General features: G+C 34.4%; 4 protein-coding genes across 8 annotated transcripts; all 4 read right to left on the reverse strand.

The window, feature by feature from the left end:
• Positions 1 to 834: 834 nt before the first annotated feature.
• LOC124914169 (nuclear pore complex protein NUP50A-like) lies at positions 835 to 3,943 on the reverse strand. Of its 2 annotated transcripts, XM_047454665.1 has the most exons (3): positions 3,811 to 3,943; positions 2,082 to 2,473; positions 835 to 2,045 (listed from the first exon to the last, which is right to left on the reverse strand). In XM_047454665.1, exons 2-3 carry the CDS (start codon positions 2,421 to 2,423, stop codon positions 1,071 to 1,073), a joined length of 1,317 nt encoding a protein of 438 aa, XP_047310621.1. In that variant the 5' UTR covers positions 2,424 to 2,473; positions 3,811 to 3,943; the 3' UTR covers positions 835 to 1,070. The 2 variants fall into 2 exon arrangements, with proteins under 2 accessions (XP_047310621.1, XP_047310620.1); XM_047454664.1 differs by having other exon boundaries at positions 835 to 2,473.
• A 1,023-nt stretch (positions 3,944 to 4,966) lies between these two features.
• LOC124913987 (coatomer subunit beta'-1) lies at positions 4,967 to 15,077 on the reverse strand. Of its 2 annotated transcripts, XM_047454444.1 has the most exons (25): positions 14,877 to 15,075; positions 14,579 to 14,599; positions 14,409 to 14,470; positions 14,164 to 14,218; positions 13,468 to 13,504; positions 13,018 to 13,343; positions 12,775 to 12,906; positions 12,533 to 12,681; positions 12,001 to 12,069; positions 11,719 to 11,869; positions 11,558 to 11,623; positions 9,973 to 10,161; positions 9,393 to 9,533; positions 9,218 to 9,292; positions 8,923 to 9,099; positions 8,732 to 8,823; positions 8,525 to 8,641; positions 8,151 to 8,265; positions 7,832 to 7,903; positions 6,756 to 6,952; positions 6,589 to 6,682; positions 6,248 to 6,354; positions 5,719 to 5,848; positions 5,378 to 5,579; positions 4,967 to 5,230 (listed from the first exon to the last, which is right to left on the reverse strand). In XM_047454444.1, exons 1-24 carry the CDS (start codon positions 14,877 to 14,879, stop codon positions 5,418 to 5,420), a joined length of 2,739 nt encoding a protein of 912 aa, XP_047310400.1. In that variant the 5' UTR covers positions 14,880 to 15,075; the 3' UTR covers positions 4,967 to 5,230; positions 5,378 to 5,417. The 2 variants fall into 2 exon arrangements, with proteins under 2 accessions (XP_047310400.1, XP_047310401.1); XM_047454445.1 differs by lacking the exons at positions 4,967 to 5,230; positions 5,378 to 5,579; positions 6,589 to 6,682 and having other exon boundaries at positions 14,877 to 15,077.
• Positions 15,078 to 15,813: 736 nt separating this feature from the next.
• On the reverse strand, positions 15,814 to 18,349 carry LOC124913990 (ATP-dependent Clp protease proteolytic subunit 2, mitochondrial-like). Of its 2 annotated transcripts, none has more exons than XM_047454448.1 (3): positions 18,210 to 18,349; positions 16,959 to 17,264; positions 15,814 to 16,450 (listed from the first exon to the last, which is right to left on the reverse strand). In XM_047454448.1, exons 2-3 carry the CDS (start codon positions 17,257 to 17,259, stop codon positions 16,041 to 16,043), a joined length of 711 nt encoding a protein of 236 aa, XP_047310404.1. In that variant the 5' UTR covers positions 17,260 to 17,264; positions 18,210 to 18,349; the 3' UTR covers positions 15,814 to 16,040. The 2 variants fall into 2 exon arrangements, with proteins under 2 accessions (XP_047310404.1, XP_047310406.1); XM_047454450.1 differs by having other exon boundaries at positions 16,959 to 17,261; positions 18,210 to 18,342.
• A 548-nt stretch (positions 18,350 to 18,897) lies between these two features.
• On the reverse strand, positions 18,898 to 21,622 carry LOC124913989 (pentatricopeptide repeat-containing protein At3g16010). 2 transcript variants are annotated; one of them, XM_047454446.1, is made up of 3 exons: positions 21,452 to 21,622; positions 21,168 to 21,252; positions 18,898 to 21,070 (listed from the first exon to the last, which is right to left on the reverse strand). In XM_047454446.1, exons 2-3 carry the CDS (start codon positions 21,250 to 21,252, stop codon positions 19,224 to 19,226), a joined length of 1,932 nt encoding a protein of 643 aa, XP_047310402.1. In that variant the 5' UTR covers positions 21,452 to 21,622; the 3' UTR covers positions 18,898 to 19,223. The 2 variants fall into 2 exon arrangements, with proteins under 2 accessions (XP_047310402.1, XP_047310403.1); XM_047454447.1 differs by lacking the exon at positions 21,452 to 21,622 and having other exon boundaries at positions 21,168 to 21,268.

Below are 21,622 nucleotides of genomic sequence, written 5' to 3' on the forward strand. Positions count from 1 at the left end.
GGTAGTCAAGAACAAATTGTGCCCATTCCATAAACACCCATTTGCACGTCCATGATTAGTTCCTAGGTGTACTAAAATAGGGAGCAATGTTGAATATTTATGGGAAATACAATCTATATCTTTTTTTAATACTTTTTAAAAATATAAAATGTATAATAGTTAAAAAATTAATTAATTGCATAGGTTAACCCTATAGCCAGCCTTAATCATATATTTGAGATTAGTTTAAATGCATTTGTATTGATTCACACTAAATGTGAAAGAAGGAATGGACTTGGATCATGCGTCCAATTCTCCGATCTCAATTACATCTACCTGAACCCTCCCTCCGGACGAACACTGCAATATGGATAACCACATTTTCAGGGGGTTACATCACCATCGTGATACCATGATCTGGCGCGGCTTCCTCCCTTCTTACCACCGTCAAGGAAAATAAATTAACATATGGATAGCAGCAATGGTGAGGAGTTAGGGTGGAGGCGATCATGATCAAAATCAAGAGGCTGAGGCTGCTTACTCTTTCACAAGGCTTATCATAATGGAAAGGAGAGAAACCAGAAAGAATGGGCCAAACTTTTCTTGTTAGCTGGCTTATCATAATTAAGTCTTTTTTTATCCAGCTTTAGGATTTTCAAACAAGAGGAAATAACTACCAATAACATATATTAAGTCTGTCTGTTGTTGAGCAACTTTTGGTCAGTATAATGTAAATTATCACTAATGCTTGATTTTACCTCTTTTGCAATCAAGATTTCATACAACCAGAACACTAAATAGTAAAGTACACACCATCTATGAAGAGACTTTCTATATATATATAAGAGAGAGACATCAATAAAAGGCTTGCAATTTTATACTCAACATGATTCCTAAAGTTCACCAAGTTTCCATCAGCTTTCCAAATTAACCGAGAGGTTTGAGTAATGGATAAAGAAAGAGAGAACAACAAAATGAACCAAGTCCAAGAAAACTGATACATGCAAATACACAACAATCTGATTTAAGTGAGAAAGAGAAAGAGAAAGAGAGACAGAGATCAATCTAACCTTCTTAATTAAGCAGCAGAATTATTCGTCCTCCTTTGGTGAGTTTTCTGGTGTCTTCAGAACTGCAGATGAAGAACTGCCTGCTATTTTGCCTTTATGTTCGTCGACTGCCTCGCGGAACTCTGCAACTTTAGTTGCATCCTTAAATTTCAAGGCAAAGGTAGATAAGTTTCCGCCATCTTCTCCTTCACTTGGATGGTTGATGCAGGAAAATGTAATTCCCTTCTTTTCCATGTTAGCGAGTTTCATGTCAGGATAGAGACTCGCATTCAACACCAACCTATAATTGCCTCTCGTTCTCATCAACATTCTACCTTTTCCTTTCCCTGTCCCGTCATCTATTGGGATGTTCACCTTCACTTCTCCCTTACCTCTCTCCTTCCATCCTCCATCAATGAACTGGAACAAAATAGAGTCAGCCACAAAAACTGACTTCTCTTGTTCTTCTCCTGTCTCAACCGCGACCGCTTGCATGGATGGCACCCCACGTGACTCGCTCTTCGAGTTATCCCCAAATAGGGAGGAACCAGAGCTGCTGCTAATGCCAAAACTGAAAGGGGTAGAAATATTGCTGCTTTTCAGGTCAACCGTAGAAGAACTAGAACCTAGCTGAGATCCATTATTTATAACCCCAAATGAGAAGGCCGAACTGGAAAAACCGGTTCCAGTAAGCCCAGCAAAAGCATTCTGGTTTGATGAAAGCTGTTGAAACGAGCTGAAGGGTGAGTCATTCTTGGTTTTGTCCACACCGGCTGCCTCCTCGTCATCATTGTTGTCTTGTTCTGTGGTTTTATCTTCTTCTGGTGCACTCTCATTCACTAATTCGGTTTTGGTTTCCTCAACGACAGTATTAAGGATCTCAACTGGTCCCGCCTCCTCAGCCTTTCCTTCTAATTCAGTTTTGTTTTCCGTATTAGTGATAACTGGTTTCGTATCGTCTGTGGCAGCCCCCCCTCCTGCCTCGTCAGCCTTGTTAGTCTCATCCTTCGGAGATTCCTCATTCACGCCATTCTTATCATCCTTTGGAGATTCCTCATTCACATCATTCTTTCCATCCTTTTCGCCTACAGCTTTCAAATTAGGGATTTCAAATGCAGCTGCAGGTGAAGCAAAGCTAGAACTGCCAGGAGTGATTAACTTGATTCCAGCAAAAGGATTGGAAGAAGGCGGAGCAGATTGGCTTGATGATGTTTGATGGCGACGAACTTTCACAATCCTCCTGCCTGCTAGCACTTCTTCGGGTGCTCTCTTAAATGTCCCAATTTCTTTTCCAGGATCTTCTTCCTCATCATCAAGACCAGGGTTATCTCGGGATATTTCCCTTCCAGCAGCCCTCTTCTTGGATGGTGGAAGGTTGTTTTCTGCATCCCCCATTAAAATAATAATAACTCTTAACTATGAGATCTCCTTACAAAACTTGGTATCTGTGATAAATTTCAGAAAAAATCAGTAAAAAGACTGAAAATCATTCCTCACAAAAATAATATTGCTCAAAATCTACTTGTGTGATTAAGAATAAAATGGTTATTCTATGGAAATATGAAGAATAAAATGCAAACATGAAACACCACTAAAAGATAAAATCATTCATGGAGCATATGACAATGCACAAAACCTAAATTAACTCCTGTAAGAGAGGTCACAAAAAATACATTGATTAATTGAGGCAGTCAATAAATCCCCACTTCAACTAGTAAATGTTATCTTCTATACTAAAACCCCTAAAGTGACAACATAGGACTAAACATTTTGATTACAGAGAGCCAGAGAAAGGTATAAGCCTTAAAAAAGCATGATAAGTACCAGTAAAGATATAAAAAAAAGGTATACAGCGTTATGCAAACATCTGACATAGAATTGACACTTCCAAGACAACTGCAAGTAATTTATCTTTATGTTGCATAACAGACACCCATATAGAGAAAAACAAACCAATCAAATAACTTTTGAATGTACTTCATTTTAGAAAAGACAAAAGCATGTCCAGATAATGTCTAATAAACTTTTTCTCATTGAACATGATAAACTAGAACTACAGTTATAGGTGCTAGAAAAGCGAAACAGAAAATATAAACTAAACTCAACAGGTATATCAACAAAACATTGAATTCTCCCCTGACCATCAAATGAAATGTGAATAACCCGTCCCCTCTTCAAAACAAGGGGTATTTCCGACGTAGTTCAGCAAATGAGCACAACTATTAATTGAACAACTCAGTTACATCACCAAGACATATGTTGTAGTTGAAGACACGATGAAACAATTAATTTAATAACTAATAAACAAGATCCGTACACTAGGATGGACAAAACAACAATTTGAGAAATCATTTCCTCCACATACAAACATGCCAAATCACAAATGGGGGGAAAATTGGTTGCAAGATCTAAATTTCTACTCAAACAAACAATCTTTGTTTTTTTCTTTTCTTTTATTGTGGACAGAGGTAGAGAAATGACGAGCAATACATTTGTTTGAAATATTCTACTAGCAAGGGCATTTTAGATTCCTTAAATCGTCTAATACACCAATATCTGAATCCAGCTATTTCTATAGGTGATGTTCTTCGCGTAGGTAAAGGAATTCATTTGTTTAAACTCAGAAAACACATTCAATGAGATTGCAATACAACCCAATAAACAAATAGTTGAGAAACGAGAAAAAGTATCGAAGAAATTCAGCTAAAAAGTAGCTACCTATAGAGAAAGAAACGAGACGAGAAAGAGAAAGAGAAAGAGAAAGAGAGAGAGAGAGAGAGACCTGAGATGGAAGAATCCGAAAGCAAATGAATATGTTCAAAGAGGCGAATGATCAACCACCACCTCCTCCAAAGCTCCAAACCCTAGCGTAAATATACCAAAGCAGCGATTGCTTCTCAATAAATGAAGAAAATATAGTCCGGTTCAGATATTAACTATTGAACCGTTTTTCGGTTTTTTAAATGTGGTTTTATTTTGGTCGGACTCAGATTAATGTTGTTGTTTTTTTTGTCGGAGACTCGGAGTTCATGTGGGTTCTACTTTACCGCAGGCAGATTTTTTTTTTTTTTTTTTTTTTTTTCTTTATCAAATATTACAACGCCATTTCTCCAAAATTATAATTTTAAGATTGTTTTTAAAACAATTATAATTTTCATCATTATTTAATATTCTTATTTATTATATTTTAATTAATTAATTAGATTTAGAGTTAATATAATAAAAGTAACAATATAGTACTAATAGTTCTAGTATTAGTTAACAATAAGAATATCTCTATTTTATAAATATAATTTCATTAATAATGAAATTATAATATTAATAATAAATTTAAAATCAATTTTATTTAGTATATAATTTTTTTTAAAGGTAATTTAGTATATAATAATAAAGAGTAATTACAAAATAAAATGTAAGATGTAATGTTATAGTTAAGTGATTTTTATTTTATTTTTATTGAAAAATGAAAATAATGAAATAAAGCTTGACATTTTCCTTTCAAAAAAGAAAAGAAAGTAAAATGTAATGTAAAGAATAAATTTATATTTTAAAAAATTACTTGTATGAAAATACACACAAAAGTGCTGTAATCCCTACATAACACCTCTAGTTATGAATATTAATTACTTCCATAAATATTTTTAAATGATAATACATTAATATGTCATTAGTCATTACATTATTTATATAATTTTGTTTTCCATTTAAATAGTATAATTTAACGTTTTCGACGAAGAGAAATGCTACCAAAACATTTAGTTTTTTCACAACTTTGAGGTTCCTCGTTGAGATTGTCGCTATAGAAATCTGAAATTAAAGTGGAGTCGTGACTGCGGAAATCGTAATAGAGAGAATATTAACTTGAAAACTTCGAGAGAACTTGTATAATCCCAAAAGATTGACAACTATGAAAACCCAAGAGCAAAATGTGGGAAATAGCCCAGAAAATGAAAAATCCATTTCATAGACAATCACAATCCCCTTCAAAACTTTCCAGCAAAAGATATACACCAATAAGTAATTATAACAGTTGGCCGCAAAATAAATGTTCTATAATAACAACAAAGGAAACTGAGTAACTTGATAGATCTGGGAGATTGTGTATAAATAAATAAAAGAAAAAACAAAGATTCTTCCCTACAAAATGACAATGCTGGGATAGGATACCCGTCTTTATATTGCACACAATCATATGGAAAAACCTGGGAGAAGAAGCGACAGGAAATGAGAATCTAAAATGACCAAACTTTCGGCGAGAGTTCAGGTTTAAGGAAATATGTAGTAACATCAACTATGAACGGAGATTGAGACTCATGCTAAAAACTAAAGAAAACAAGTTAATCAATCACCTGGGAACATGATTAGAGATTTCGGGTGGGGCAAACTGTTTTAGGCTGATGTCTTGTCTTCACTGTCTTCGTCAGCCTCATTCCCATTGACAAGTACTGCACTGTCATTTGAATCCTCATCCACTATATCTGCTTCTTCATGTACCTCTTCTTCTTGTACCTCCTCATGAACAAATTCTTGCTCCTCTCCATTTTGCTCAAGCTGGTCAAAGAATTATGTTAAACATGAAATAAATGTGAATGTTTGATTGATACTGCAAACATGGGGCCCATTAGGAAACGTTTATGTTGAAACTTTTAGAATGAAAGAAACAAGGAAATTAAAGTTATATGACAAATACCTCGTGATCCAAGCCTCCATTTTCGTGAGGCACCTCATCATCTACTTGCATATTTCTGAAGGCCTCCACAAGGTTAATATGAGACCTTCCAGCAAAATTTGCATACTCTCCTGCTGGAGGATAAGTGCATCTGCAAATCAATTGAAAGAGAAGATATATAAATGTCATTCTACAAAAAAACTACATGCAATGTGATGAATTTCTAGGATGACTGATAGATCATAGTTCATTAGTAATTTGATGTCATCTATTTAACATACATATGTAAGCTTTATAATGCATGAAAAAGTTTTATTTTTGGAGACCATATTTTTTTCCCTTGAGGAGGGGTAGCACAACATCAACCCACCGTGACCTCCCACTTCAATCAAGGTACTTTGAGGAATCAAAACTGAGACCTTAGCCTTTTAGTTCAAGACACAAAAATAATGTATAAAAACAATTAATTGCAAACCCGGCAATAACCAATGGAAAATTACATATCCAAACTTCCTACTAGTAGCAATGGAATTTCATCCATTCATGATACCTTGTCTCTGCCACTTTTATTTGAACCTCAAGGGCAACTTGCCAGTCATCAAACATATTAGGATACTCCTCAGGATCAGCCAAAGATTCAGCTGCTTTCTGATTGACCTGTAGATAGGCATAACAGAATGAAAAGAGAATTCATTTATAAATATAGCCTCAGTAAGGACAAAGAAAAACTCAGTTAGGAAAAAAAAGGGATTAAGCTGCTATTTTAAAGATTTGCTTTTAAAAAATAAATATTACTGCTTTTAAAAAATATAGCCTCAGTAAGGAGAAAAAGTTGAGTACTGTTTCATAGCAAAGAAAGAAACAAGCTCAAGACTCCCTAAAGATAAACACCTTATTGAGATCTTTTCTCCATAATTCTACGATCTCTGAGACATTGCTTGGAAGATAAGACCGAGCCATCAGAGCAGCCTCAGGTATCCGATTGCTGCTAGGATAATTCAATTCAGTAGTTTTATTATAGAGGACTAAACTACATGATGGATAATCAAATGAATCACCTGTCAATCAATAGCTGCAAACACTCTTCCAAATTACCCAACATGAACAGACAAAGGAATGCAACATTATGTTTCCCATGTTCTTTGGCAAGAGATGATAGTTTTGTTATGCCCACAGCATCTCCCAAAGAGGAATAGAGTAGCAGCAGACCACTCAAATCCATTGCATTCATTAGGCAGTCTTCAGCCATATCCAACTGCAGATATAGCATAGGAAGCAATAAAGAATAGATAAGTATATGAAAAATAAATAGTTATAGTACCACAGCGTTTTCGTAATAGTTTCATAGATTGACACTCCTTACTCCGAACTTAGGACGTGTTTGACAACTTATCACTTAATCTAAATGATTAAGTGCTTATTTGAACTAAGTTTATTTGATAAATGTTATTTAAAGGAACTTAATTATTTGAACTAAGATTCACCTCAAATTATGTTTAAAATGATAAGCTAAAAAATCTAGCTTACTTCGACACCTAAGAGGACTTAACTCAATAATCTAGTAAGAGTGTCCAAAAGATAACTTTAACTCCTTGAAATTAATATAATTATGTCATTATATGGGTTAAAGTACATTTTCGACATTAGTTCTACATTTTATCAAATCAACTTACCTACCAATACTTAAAATTTAGATATTTTCATTTGGATTATCTAATATTTATTTCCAAGGACTTAACTCATTGACACATAAAATACATTCTAACACTTAATTTTCAGTTTTATCAAATGCACCTTTACACTACATTATATCATACCAATCATTTACAAATTCTTGAAAACCATGGTGCGCCAATTTTATCTTTACGTACAAAAAGGGCCTCAAGCTCATAGTTTGAGCAAGGAAAGAATAACAAGAAGCCATCCTCAGCAAAAATAAAATTGCCAATAGACCTCAGTAAGAGACTGTAGAAAAAAGGAACTAAAAGCCATCTTTAGAGTGTTAACCATTGATCACTATTATATGAATTCCTGCTGAACAGGGGCGACAACAAAGGCAACACTTTTGAAAGACACACATGCTGTCACAATTCAACATGTAACATAAGGGAAAACAGTGATATTGAAAGAATACCATTCCAGTTGACATTGCCAGTTCACCCAGTTGCTTCCACTTCGATTCACTCTGTGATACTGCAGCAATTTCCTGCAGATAGGATACATGGATGTTTAGAATATTAGCACATAATGTAGCTACTTGTGTTTATTTTATGCATAGCATTTCCAAATGATGAAAAACACTGAAAACTATAAGCACCAAAAGTAGGACCTGCATATATGACCTCATTAAACCAGCAGGTAAGAACTATAACTAATTCTTCTCAACACACTGCAAACTGCATCTAATAATAACAAGCACTAACAGACTACAGGAAAAGTCTAGTATTACTCACCTTTGCGGTATCTAGTTTGCCCAGTTGTATAGCAAGCTCAAATCTATAGTCAGGGTCTGTAGCTACTTCCAGAGCATCCTCCACCATTCCTCGTGATTCCAAGAAACGAGCAACGCTAGAAAGAGTAGGAATTGGATTAAATGAAGATTCAAACACTCAATTTCAGAACTTCAGTTAAATCATTGAAAGAACAAGGGAATAAAAACAACTCTTAAATTGCAAGTGTTATAATAGTATAAACCATTAAAGAAACCATAAGAAATAAAAAAAAAATATGCTGCTCAGGAATCCCTTAACTGTGCTTCTTAAGAACAAGAGTGACGGTCAGACAGGAAAAAACATTGCAAATGTAAAGAAGAACCAAATATCAATACCTATTAAGCTGCTCCTTAGGAATTGAAGGTAAGATATCATTAGCCCGTTCCAAGTCACCACGCATAACGAGTGTCTTATATTCAATCAAACTGAGAAGTAATGTGTATCCCACAACACTAGAAAGAAAAGACAAATCAAGAAGAAATTAACAAAAAAAACAAAACTAAAGTAACTGCAGGCAATAGAAAAAATATGAAAGCACTTACTTGAACTCTTTGTCAATCAAATAAACCCTACTCTGATTAGCCAAATATCCTAACAAGTACATAGGCCGGTCTAAATGAAACATTGTTGTCACCTACAAATCAACAAGTGAGTCAGTCCATTAACTGAAGAATAATCACAAGCTTCAGAAAAGGAAAATTCTAGAGTACAATGTCCTGGACTTGTCATATACCTCCCCTCCAACACAGTAGTTTAGTTTCCAAGAAGAGTTGTTGTAAATAAAACAATCCCCAACCCAAATTCCTGCCCTGACTCGTTCATTTATTTCATAAAGAAGCTCAAACGCATCCTCTACTCCTTGCTCATCCACTGGTCTTCCGCTATCTAAATATGCAGTAACTACATCACGCTGCACAGCCAGAATAAGAGGATTTACATTTTCTCTGTTTGAGTACTAATTCAAACAATATCATCAGAACTATACAGAATTGTTACTCTACAAATCATTCAATAAAAAAAGTCCTTACATTGTATTTTAATATATAAAATGATGCATCACTGGCAATCGCCACCATATCACCACTATCGGCCCAGTAGAGATTCTGAAACAAAGATGTGAGACAAAAATAATCTAACATTTCTTAAAATGAAATTTGAGAAACAAAACAAAATATGAAAGAAAATGAAAGCATCTTTGCTTACTTTGACAGTAACATCTATACGTCTAATTAACCTGCAATCAACCCAATCATAGAAACAAATAAAATCACTTGAGCACATTGAAAGCAGTGTTCCACCATATATGCGCTCGGCAGAAAATGTTGGCCGGATGCTCTTCTTTTCCTGACAGTTTTTGTGTGGGAAAACCATGAAAACACGTACATTTAGCCTCTTTGTGATAAAATGAGGTAATGGCACAAGCATAGAATTCATCCAGATTAACAAAGTTATTGGCCACAATTAAAAAAAAAAAGCAATAACTGGAACATGAAACTCCCTCTTGCCCCTAATGAATGACTGAATGAAAAATAAAAAATAAGAGGGGAGAGAGGAGGGTGGTCAACATTTTAGTTGTTTTACCAAAAGACCATCATTCAGTCAAAAACTTTTTGTCATATTAACAAATATTCAACAGGGATTCCATTATAGGAAAAAAACAATTAGTACAATCTACCATCCACTTAGGGATGGGAGGGAGTACAAGTGTTAAGATGCAGAAAGAATAATTTATTGGGAGTTCTTCTACACCTGAGAGATGAAACCAAAAGTCAAAGTTCCTAACCTGGAAAGTTTTGCTAAATATTTTTATTTTTGATGTACTTTCTCTGATAGCATATTCACCATCGGATGACCAAACAAATTCCAGTGCTGAGCCAAATGATCTATTCCTCCATGCCAAAGCAGTATATATGATGTACTCACCATCTCCGCAAACAACAACAAACCTTCCATTAGGATTATGCTTCAAGCTCTGAACCAGCAAAAGAATTACAAATTAAAGTTAAATAGAAATAGACAACTTATCGGTGTAGAAGCTTAATTATTATATAACAGGTTCAGAATAAGGATGTTACTACATCTCCCTGATGATTAAGCTATTAGCATAGACCTCCCTTAAGATTTGAAAAATTGCAAGAATGTTCTCTTTCTTAGATTGATCATGTAAACTATGTATAGAAACTCTTATGTCTTGAACTTCATATCTAAAAGAGTTGTTATCATCAATATATTTAGTATATAAATTATTATCTCCAATATATCTCATGAGAATATTATCAAATATTTCAAAGGTTATATTTCAACATTCAATATTTCTTATAACAATTATTACTCTTAATATTCTGATACTTCACTTAATTCTTCTGTAGTATTTTAATCTATACCAATATATGGCTAAAACTTTAAATAGCTTATGAATTTATGGCACACATTTAGCGATCAAAACAGACATTATAATATTTAGATATAGAAATATCATCACTTATCACAACAATGATAATATCAAAATATTTTCTTATGTCGGGTATTGAATTAAATTCATTACATACTGGATAAATATTTGACATATGATCAAGTGAGCCAGTGGATGTCATCAGATTCGCACACAAAAGCCAGAATTTTGAGTGTCATAGGGAAGAAATATAAAATAAAATAATAATAAGAAAATAAGTTGACTATTCTTAATGAACTAACTTTTTTAAATAGGGAAATTTAAAGTCAATATTTCATTTTTTGTTTGTATAAGTTAAAAAATTAAGATTGTAACTACTTCTATTAACTCTCGATATTCATATTTATACAGAGTATTTAACATAATAGTTACTCATATGGTTAGTTACTAGAACTGAAGTTTGAAATTAACAGGACAATTTTTTCTATTTCTATAAGTAAAAGAAAAGTTATATTACTTTAATCATATTCAAAAGTCTGTCTTAGTAATTAATAGTTAAACAAGCAACTGGCATAACAGTTACTTTGATTACTAAAATTAACTATTATTACTAAAGATAAATTTATATTAAGTTAAAGACAATATTAAGGCTTGAACCATGGCGCCACGAGCCTTTGCACTCCACCATTAAGTTTAAAACAATATTATCTTTACATAACCTTTATTCGTTATCACAAGAAAAAATCTTTTTATTATGAATAATTATAATAGTTGCCATTTTATTTATTGATGGAAATCCAGTTCTATTAATGCTCAAAAGTTTGAGATCAACAGGGTAGATTAGTATAAAGAAATTAAATGACAAAAAGGAATTGGTAACAAAAGAGGGTGTCTGCAATTTCCCATACCAAAACGAAGGTATGTGCAGATTATCAAACATAAGTATGATGAGTATTGCCAAGTAGAGAGGACTGACCTGAGGATAAAGATCACAGTTTCCCAGCTCTTTCACTCCCAAAGGTAATCTTTCTCCATCAGTGGCCTAAAAGTAAAGGGAATATGGAGTCCAGATTTCACTTAGCCACAGAAAGTTACATTCATGTTCATCCAGAAAGCTAAAAATTCTCAAAACCAAACCTCATAATCTGCTCCAACACTTTTAATGTTAACTGTTTGTATCTCGTTATGTTTGGCCCATATGATTTTGCCACTACTGTCCATACTAGCAACAGGTTCTTCTCTACCAATTTTGACCATAATGGTCCCTTCATCATAACCAATTACAATCCTGACAGTTAAAACAGAAGAAGGAGATGCTAGTAACACAAATATTGTGGTGAACAAAACATTAAGGAAAATAGTACAGTAATAGCTTCTAAGCAGCTACTACAACAAGCTCACTATGAAAGACATACTCACCTGCGTGAACCTTTTGAATAGCCAATGGCCCAAACTCTTTCGAGTCCATAGTTTAGAGTGTTTTCAAGTCTGCATCAACAGAAATGGGAGATTGGTTATAAAGACCAGAAAGAATGCTACAAATATTAGCACCAATAAATCAAGAACATCAACTCTCATGAAACTTGTCAAATCCTTGTAAATCTGAGCATCAACTCTCGCGAAGAGAGTTGAAGGAGATATGTGTATGAAACAAAACAGGTCACATGGGAAAGGTAAGATAACCAGATTTTTAAGGATGGTAATGATATTTCATTCAAGCTGCTGATTCCACGTGCGCATGCATCTAGAACTATCAACTATCTCCAGAATAATAAATGAGATAAGCCAAGACAAGGATATATGGAGTCAATCCAGAAGTATGAACAATCAGCTAAAGTAGAAGAAACCATTTATAGAGATAACAGAAAGATGCTAAAGTGTAGAAACTAACATGGTAACAACATGAGACAAATCTTCCATTTACCAGAGACAGTTAGAGACAATAAAATACCTGTACGTAGTAGCATGCCATATACGAACTGTACCATCCTCGGAACCTGTTAGTATGATCGGGAGATCAGGATGGAAACACACAGCCGAAACATTATGGGTATGACCTTCGAGCGTCTGGACACAACTTCTGGTTTGATAATCCCACACCTATTTCAAAGTTTGTCCACAACAATTACATACTATTTGCAGTTGTAGGCAGGCAAAATGTGAATTAAAAGAGAAAAAGTAATAGATCTAAACCTTAGCAGTCTGATCATCAGAACCAGTTATTAAGAAAGGTTTATCACCACCAGTGAAGTAATCTACACAATTTACACCTTTCGAGTGGGCATCTAGTGTAAAATTTGGATCTGGTGACCCAAGATTCCATATCTGACAAGGATACAAAGGAAAAACAAATATGTTGGCAGCGTACAAATACCAGATAAACTAGAATATGCAGAACCTAGTTCGTAAACTGTGAATAGGAAGTTCAATTCAAACCTTTATTGTGCGATCTAAAGATGCACTTGCAAAAGTGTTGGTGTCTTTTGGATTAAATGTCACTTGCATAATATAGTGTGAATGGCCTTCAAAGATTTGAGTGCACATCCAGCCTTTGTCCCAATCCCAAAGCTTGATAAGCATGTCATCCGAAGATGATAACACATATGGAAGGGTAGGATGAACTGCCACGCATCTGATATAATCTGTATGTGCTTCAAACACTTTGACCTTGTCCATAGTATTGTAATTGTAAACACGGATAAGCATGTCGTCAGCCCCAGCAACAACCCATTGCTTTCGTGCAATGAATTTTGCAGATCTCACTGCAAAATTATGGTGCAACTATTATAGCACACAAATCATTAATCAAGAAATAGGATATACTGATATAGAAAAGATATGTCCACAAATTCAATCAAAGAAAGACGATAGAAAATGGATCGTTACCTGGTAACTCAGTGGCTTCAAATGACTTCACCATTGTCTAGAAGAATTTTTTAAAATAAAAAAGTAGAAGTTATTAAATCATATAGGTTAGGAATTAGTTATATGCATCTCTTTAAAAAAAATCCAAGTAAGAAATTTCTTAACAAAAAGGGATGCTGCACATTAATACCAAAATAGATAAAAGTACACCCCGATCGTGTGTGATAAATACAAGCATTGGTCAAGTGCAGCAATTTTGAGAACAACCACATTCTGAATTCTCGCTGTAGACAATTTGAAATTCTAAAATTTGCTAACAACTGCTAACAATACTTTGTAAAAAAAAAGTGGACAATGAGGACTTAAATGTTTGCTTCATTCCATTTTGTTTCTATAACAGGTGATACAAATATAAAGCACAATAAAACCATGTTTAATGCCCATATCCGAATGAATAAACCTAGCATTTTATTTTCTTTTTCCTTTAAACGCGCCAAGTAGGGGTCGAACCAGCGACCTTCACTTAGGAAGCAGACACTCTAACTAGGGAGCTACACTACATTGGCTAAACCTAGAAAATTATAAAATGCACAAAAATAAAATCACTACATAGCTGAAATCCACAGATATAAAGGTAAGGACATTTCACCAAATAATCTAAGAAAAATAAATCTTAAACAATAATCCAGCTAAACAGTCATCAGAATAATTTCATACCTGGGACTGGTAGTCCCATATGCAAACAGTTCCAGTGTACAGACTAGCCAATATCCTGCACAGATATCACGAGTCGTTTCAGGCATCTTAGCCAGAGGTAAAATAAGAACTCAGACTAATTGTAGAAGAGTATCTTGCTGCTCAGCTATGTTTTTAACATGTAGCTTATTCCTCACTTTGAGTTCCTTATTAGCCAGGAAGTCACCCACCAAACTATAAATGGATGAAGATTTAGATATCCTTACCATGGTTCTGTTGGGTGCAAGTCCACAGATTTTACCCTTTCCGATCTTTGAGCAAGTTTCCTCTGATCCAGCAATACCCATTAGTACAAAATTGTTAGACATGGAGCCTAATATTCAACAAGATTCTCAATAGTATCCTTAGCTCATTCATAAATGTCAAATGATATTACCTTTATTTCCAGTCTGAGTGGCTGCATCGTCCCAATTGCCCAACACGCAAGAATAAAGAAACAGAGATTAGTCAGCTAAGGTTTCAAAAGGCCAGATCTTTGAACAATTTTACAAATCTTAAACTGAATCCAAGTTTCTCCCTCGTAATAGCCCGTTAGATAAACAAACGCGCAGAATCCAATGGAATTCTCCGTTCAACAATTGTACATAAAGGAGACCTAGATCGATCGATCTATCTATCTATCTATCATTGAATGCATTGAAAACTTATAGTGGATACAAGAGCATCGAACTCACCATGTTTGAGTGCAAAAATTGAGCTTTGTTGATGATACTAAAAGGAGAAACCCCGGAGATCCAAATGAGACGAAAGCAAAGCAATCAAAAGAAGTACAGATCCTTTGTCGAATCGCCCTCCAACTGACTGACGCCGCAAGAGACACAGTAGTAGATAGCGGGATCAAAGATGACGCGACCTCTGCAATTGAGAGGGTACCATATAATAGAATAGAATAAATAATAATAATAATATATGAAAGAAGAAGAAGAAGATACATGTGTTATTTCCTATTTGCATCGTAATTATACCAAAATACTATATTATATAATTTAACCAAATTTTAGGCTCAATGTAAAAATAAAATAAATTAAATCATATATACCAAAAAAATATAATTAATAAGCTCAACATTATATTTTTCAAAAATCAACTTTTAGCTCTGAAAAATAAATTAATGTGTGTCATTCAAGTTGAATAGTTTTAGAATTTGGTATCTAAACATAAAAAGTAGTATTTACATTCAATGTCCTTAGGCTTGTTATATGCCCAACATTGGTTTATGGAGTTTAAGTGTTTATCTTATAAAGTCGTTTTGGCTATCTTTTTCAATTTTATTACTCGCCTTTATCAAAGGTTACCGTCTATGGCATGCACAGTTTGATCTCGACCTAACTATTGCTGGAAGGGTTATACACGAAGTAGGAGTCAGTTAGGATAAATGAGCCAATAATGGGAATCCCAACTCTGGCAATTTACTTAGACAGGTTGCAGTTTATTTAATCTTTGGATTGCATTTTAAGTGTTAAAACTAAAATCAACAAAAGTTCATATTATGCATTACATAAAACTTGATTTATATAGGCAGACTCTCATTCATAAATCGTTTAGATGTCTGCCCCTATTTCTTCAAAGGAAACCAACAAACGCGTTAAATAAACAATATCAGCAAGCAAATAGGAGAAACGTGATATATTATACTCATACAAACAGTTAACATTAAATTTTGAAATAAGAATTTAAACCAAGAAAGAGAACAAAAGGATTGATCATCAAATCAAACTACATCGATGTTATTCTTAGTCCAACCTTATATTATAAAATCCTCAAAATAAACAAACAAATTCAAGTTTAATCTTTGAAGTTCAAACAAAGCAAACCTAATCTAGGTTTTCAAAAACCCACTAAACTTTCTCAGGTGCATTTTGAACAGCATCAGCAACCAATTCTAGGGGACGTTGGTTAACGACCTCATCAATTAGCCCGAATTCCTTGGCCTCTTCTGGAGTCATGAAATTATCTCTCTCCAAACTCTTCTGGATTACTTCTACAGTTTGTCCAGTATGTTTGGAATACAATGCATTCAATGAATCCCACAGCTTAGCCATATGCTTGGCATGAATTGTAAGATCCATACACTTCCCATTGTACCCACCAGACGGTTGATGAATCATAATTGAGGCATTTGGGAGAGCACGCCTTCCTCCCTTTGTCCCTGCAGTCAGCAAGAGTGAACCCATGGACGAAGCTTGACCCAAACACATCGTGTTTATGGGACATCGGATATACTGCATTGTGTCGTAGATAGCAAGACCTGTCATATATAACAACAAATTAAGTCTATAACTTAGATCAACTAAACAAAGAAAGTCATATTACATTTTTATAATCACAAGACAAAAAACCCACCATCCAATCAATAATTTTAAAACATATTTATAACCCTATTCTAATGTCTTTTACTTATATAACTTACATCAAATAATATTATTTGAAAACATAATCACTTGGTTATTCAAATAACCCTAGATCAAACAAGGACCAATTGTTTGGGATACAAAGAAAAGAAACACAAAGACAAGAGTAATAAATTTCATGTCAAAATATTGTGAAAAAAACATGTCATAAAAGTAGTGATGAATTATAGCCCTAATTCTCTTAATAAACACATACAAATAAAGAACCAAAGGTACTATCTTTGGTTGGATTTTTCTTAATAGACACATACAACTAAAGAACATATGTTTACCTGAGATAAGGATTAGTAGTTTGTATAATGACAGTAATGGGTAATGTAGAAAAAAGTTAAAATAAGAACAAACCTGATGTAACAACACCTCCTGGAGAATTAATATACATGTTGATGGGCTTGGACGGGTTCTCAGACTCGAGGAACAGAAGTTGCGCTACTACAACATGAGACACATTATCGCAGATCTCCCCGTTGATGCAAATGATTCGTTCCTTTAAAAGGCGAGAGAAGATATCATAAGCTCTCTCGCCTCTAGAAGATTGCTCGATTACTATAGGAATCGGGCTGTAAGATCTTTCTGCCGCTGGCAAAGACACCAGTCGGCCAGCATTTACAGCCAATTTACGGGTTATCCTGAATAGGCTTCCCATGACTTCTGTAAAAAAAATATTAGAGAAATTTACCAAATAAACTAAACTGGAAGCAGTTTCATTTTCAGATTAACCATACTTTAAACATCTTTCAGATCTAAATCAGCAATGAAGAGGTATTAATCATTTTTAGATTCAGAATTATAACAACTAGAGAATATCATTGATAAATGACATCTAAATAGCAGCATATTTAAGACTACATATTTCCAATTAAAAAGAAAGCTCAAGAGAATTTGAATGTAAAACATCGCCAAATATTGGAAAGAAGTAAAGTACAGAAGAATGAATGGTGGGAAGTCTGTAAAAAACTGTTCACTAAAGGAAAGTCCATGTGATTTAGCATGTAATCATATGGTAACTGCCATCCTCATAAGGGATTGTGAAATTAGATTAAAATATTCTATTTCCTATTGAAAAACTGCATATCATAAAGTAAGTTCTCCAAGTTTTCCATTGGTATCTCAGCAAGTAAAAAGAATTGATAAGTTCTCCAAAGAGATGAAGATGCATCTCTGTATGTTTATGATATCTCTACTAACAAAGAAGAGTTGACACAGATTTCTAATGGAATACATCAGACATAGTTGTAGCAGCACAATTCAAGAGGATTCTAACAAAAAATAGACTACAGATGATTCAGATTAATCACACTTTGAACATCTTTTAGATCTAAATCAGCAGTGAAGAGATATTAATCATTTATAGATTCAGAATACTAGCAACTAGAGAACATCATTGATAAATGGTATATCAATAGCAACATGTGTAAGAAGACTATATATTTCCTATCCATTCATGCTAATAGTGTATATTTTTGGGAGGAGCGAATAATTTATGGACTAATCATGATACCATACATACCGAAAGCTATGAAGCCGCTTTGGAATCACTAAGAAAACTAGAACTGAAAAATGTAGAATGAAATCTAGGGTTTGAAAGAAACATACATTTAATAATAGACGAACCCCTTCCCCGGAGAAGAACAGACTGTAGCGTCTTACCGCCGGCGACCTTCTTCCGTAGGAGGGTGAGAGATATAATCAGATGAAGAAGAGGTATAACTTAAGATTTTTCTTGTTCTTTACTCTTTAGTGATAAAATCCATTTCTACTAAAAAATAAATATATATATTCATAATAAAAGAATACTTTAAGTAATTTAGTTATAACAAATAAAATTAACATTATGAATGAATACTTATGAATTGGGTTTTTTTAAGTAAATAATTTCATGTTCTAAATTAAAATACTCATAACAAATAAATGATGTTTTGTATTATTTATATTCCAATTTATTTAGACAAGAAGACTTATAGCCATTTTATAAAAAAAAAAAAAAATATTTAGTTCAACATATTCAAAATTAAAGAAGTGAAGCATAAAAGTAAATGTGATATTTCTCCTTACTTCAAAAAAAATATATATATTTACTTCACATATTTTCAATTCTATTTATGTTTTTAAATGAACTATAATTCAAATAATCTCAGTTAATACTTTCAAGTGATATTTGATTGAAATTGCTAAGACTATGTTTTATAAACTGGTTATCACTTACTTTGAATAACCATCAACTAACAATTAAGTTCATCAATTGGAAAAAAATAAAAATAAAACTTAGCTAAAATCAATTGAATGATACATAAAATGTGAGCTGTTCTGATATCATGTAAAAATAATGTGAGGCGCAGTATACAGTACAATCTATCGATACCAATCATTCGATTGATCACCCTTTCCGAGATCTATAGCGATTTCCCCAAGCAATGTAAGCATGCCAAAATCCATTGCCAACTTATTCCTCATACCTTCTTCATGTCATCAATGAAAGAAATTTAATCGACTATTATCACCATAGTTCAAATGGTAACAATCTTCATGTATTCGATTCTCACTAAAAGCACATGTTGCGTATACAGGGAAGAAACCCTAATCTAAGAAAAATGTACACCATTTCAACCATCATGGAGAAACATGTGCAGAAACCTCATCAACCTTACCAACAGCATCAAGTATAGAAGAATAAGTTATGAGATCATATTTAAAACCCTTAGCTTCCATATCCTTCATCAACAATGCCGCCTCTTCAAACATACCGGCTCTGCTCATACATCCAAGAACAGTATTATACGACACAGCATCCGTCTTTAGCCTCGATTGCTTCTGCATCTTCCTAAACATGTCTATCGCTTGTCTAGGCCCTCCAGTTCTAGCCAGCCCATTTAAAATTATATTATGGGAGTTTAGATCCGGTTCACAACCGTTGTCTTCCATCCTTTGAAGCATAGAATAAGCTTCATCCATCATTCCCGCCCTCACCATACCTGACATAACCGCATTATACGCATAAACATCCGGACTACAACCCGAATTCTTCATCTCGTTGAAAAGATTAACTGCCTGAGACATATGCCCGCATTTCCCAAAATGTTTTATCATTACAGCATAAACCCTTGAACTCGAAGATCCACAATTTTCCTTAAGCTCTTGAAACAATTCATTTGCAGCCTCGTAACGATTCGCTTTTCCGAGAGCATTGATAAGGCTGCAATAAGCAGCCGGACAAGGAGGAAAGCCCTTCTCGTCCATTTCTTCAAGCAAGATTAAAGCTTTCTCTAATCTATTTGTCTTGCAAAAACCGTCTATCAGAATCGAGTACGTAAACGAGCTCGGAACGATATCATTCGCCTTCATCCTCTCGAACCACGAAATAGCCTCGGAAGTCGGACACTTGCAATCAAATGCGGCTTTAATAACGGTATTATAAGTCACGACATTCGGCGTACATCCAAAAGTCTCCTCCATTTCTTCAAATAGCTTAACTGCTTCGGATATTCGACCTGCTTTACCCAACAGGTTTATGACGTTGTTTAAAAGGACTACATCCGGTTTACAACCTTCTTCGAGCATTTTCACGAATAATTCATAAGCTTCTTCAAATCGACGAGCTTTTCCCATACCCTTTATTAACTCTGTGTAAGTATAAACAGTTGGAGGACAACCACTTCTTCTCATTTCCTGAACCAAACTCAAAGCCTTATCGATCTTACCCGTCTTGAAATAGATAGAGACAAGTGTAGTATAAATTTTTGGAGTAGGATTTAGTCCGTTTTCTTTCATTTCATCAAACAGCCTAAACGCAGATTCCTCACGACCCAACTTCCCAAACGCAACTATAAGTGCACTGTAAGTCAATGTGTCTGGTAAACAGTTACCTTCATTGCACATCTCGATGTAAAGTTCGTGAACTTTATCGTAATGATCCTCGTGAATCAACATCAAAATGACCGAATTATAAGTGCTTGACGTAGGTTTGCACTTTCTTCTCTTAATCTGATAGAAAATAGAGAGTGCCTTATGAACCATCTTAGCATGACCTAACATTTTCACAATTTGGGATAAATCAGAAGGTCTAATGAGGAATGTGCTGCGGACCATGTCCTGAATCGTACGCCACATTTCACCAAACAATCCGGATTCGTTTAGGCAATGGATGAAAGCCATGTAGGTGGTTGAATCGTGTTCGAAATTCTTTCTCTTGCCAGCCCATCTGAAGAACTGCATCTTAACATTGATTTCAATATCTATTTTCAGAATCTCGCGGACTAATCTATGGTCGACTTTCATCTTGAGCACTTCAATAGCCTTTTCTGCGTCGGGCCCCCACTTGAATATCTTTAATATCCGTATGAATCTTTCATCTAACATCCTTACTGAACCGTTTTTGTATAATTGATTATGAAGTGCATCATCATTATCACCATTATCTTTATGGCTTGCAAAACGAAACATGTTGACTATTTCACTCTCTGGCCACAAAAGAGAGAAAAAGATCAACCAAATGTCCAAAATGATTTACTTAATTTCCATCTGCTAAGAGATCACAAATCTATAATAATGTCTTACCTGTCTGCTTTATCCTTTCAGAGAGAAAAGGCAATGTTGATATAGTTCTCCTTGAACAAAACACCTGCAGCCATTTTCCTGGCATCTGCACAATCGAATCGACTCTCAAATAATTGAAAATGAAAGACACAATAGAGAGGAGAGTATCTTGGCGTAATTTTACATGGAACTATGAAAAATGGAAAGGTCTTGCAATAGGAAGTTAGTAAATGCATGTATAGATGAGAAGAACAGTAAAAGAGTGATCGATAAACAGTCGAAGATGACAAATTAGGGATAACAACCTTGTGAGAGATACACGGTGTACTGATTTGGAGATACTGAAATCGAAGAGTTTATCGAGCCGAGGAAAATCACCACAGGTAAGCTTTAAGCATCATCCGATTTGGCCTCAGACCTGCAGTCGGTTGTCTTTCTCAACCTCGCACTTCGTCGCCGATCGCAACTAGACCTGA

This window comes from Impatiens glandulifera, chromosome 9, assembly GCF_907164915.1.
Source record: "Impatiens glandulifera chromosome 9, dImpGla2.1, whole genome shotgun sequence".
NCBI lineage: Eukaryota > Viridiplantae > Streptophyta > Magnoliopsida > Ericales > Balsaminaceae > Impatiens > Impatiens glandulifera.

Coding starts and splice junctions, on each gene's coding strand:
- LOC124914169 (XM_047454664.1), bottom strand. CDS start 2,423: ATGGGGGATGCAGAAAACAACCTTCCACCATCCAAGAAGAGGGCTGCT.
- LOC124913987 (XM_047454444.1), bottom strand. Junction 13,344..13,467: donor TGAAGCCACTGAGTTACCAG/GTAACGATCCAT, acceptor ATAATTTTGCAG/TGAGATCTGCAAAATTCATT. Junction 8,266..8,524: donor CCTAAGGAGCAGCTTAATAG/GTATTGATATTT, acceptor TACTCTTTCTAG/CGTTGCTCGTTTCTTGGAAT.
- LOC124913989 (XM_047454446.1), bottom strand. CDS start 21,252: ATGCCAGGAAAATGGCTGCAGGTGTTTTGTTCAAGGAGAACTATATCA. Junction 21,071..21,167: donor TGAAAGGATAAAGCAGACAG/GTAAGACATTAT, acceptor TTTTGTGGCCAG/AGAGTGAAATAGTCAACATG.
- LOC124913990 (XM_047454448.1), bottom strand. CDS start 17,259: ATGGGAAGCCTATTCAGGATAACCCGTAAATTGGCTGTAAATGCTGGC. Junction 16,451..16,958: donor AGGAGGTGTTGTTACATCAG/GTTTGTTCTTAT, acceptor TATATATGACAG/GTCTTGCTATCTACGACACA.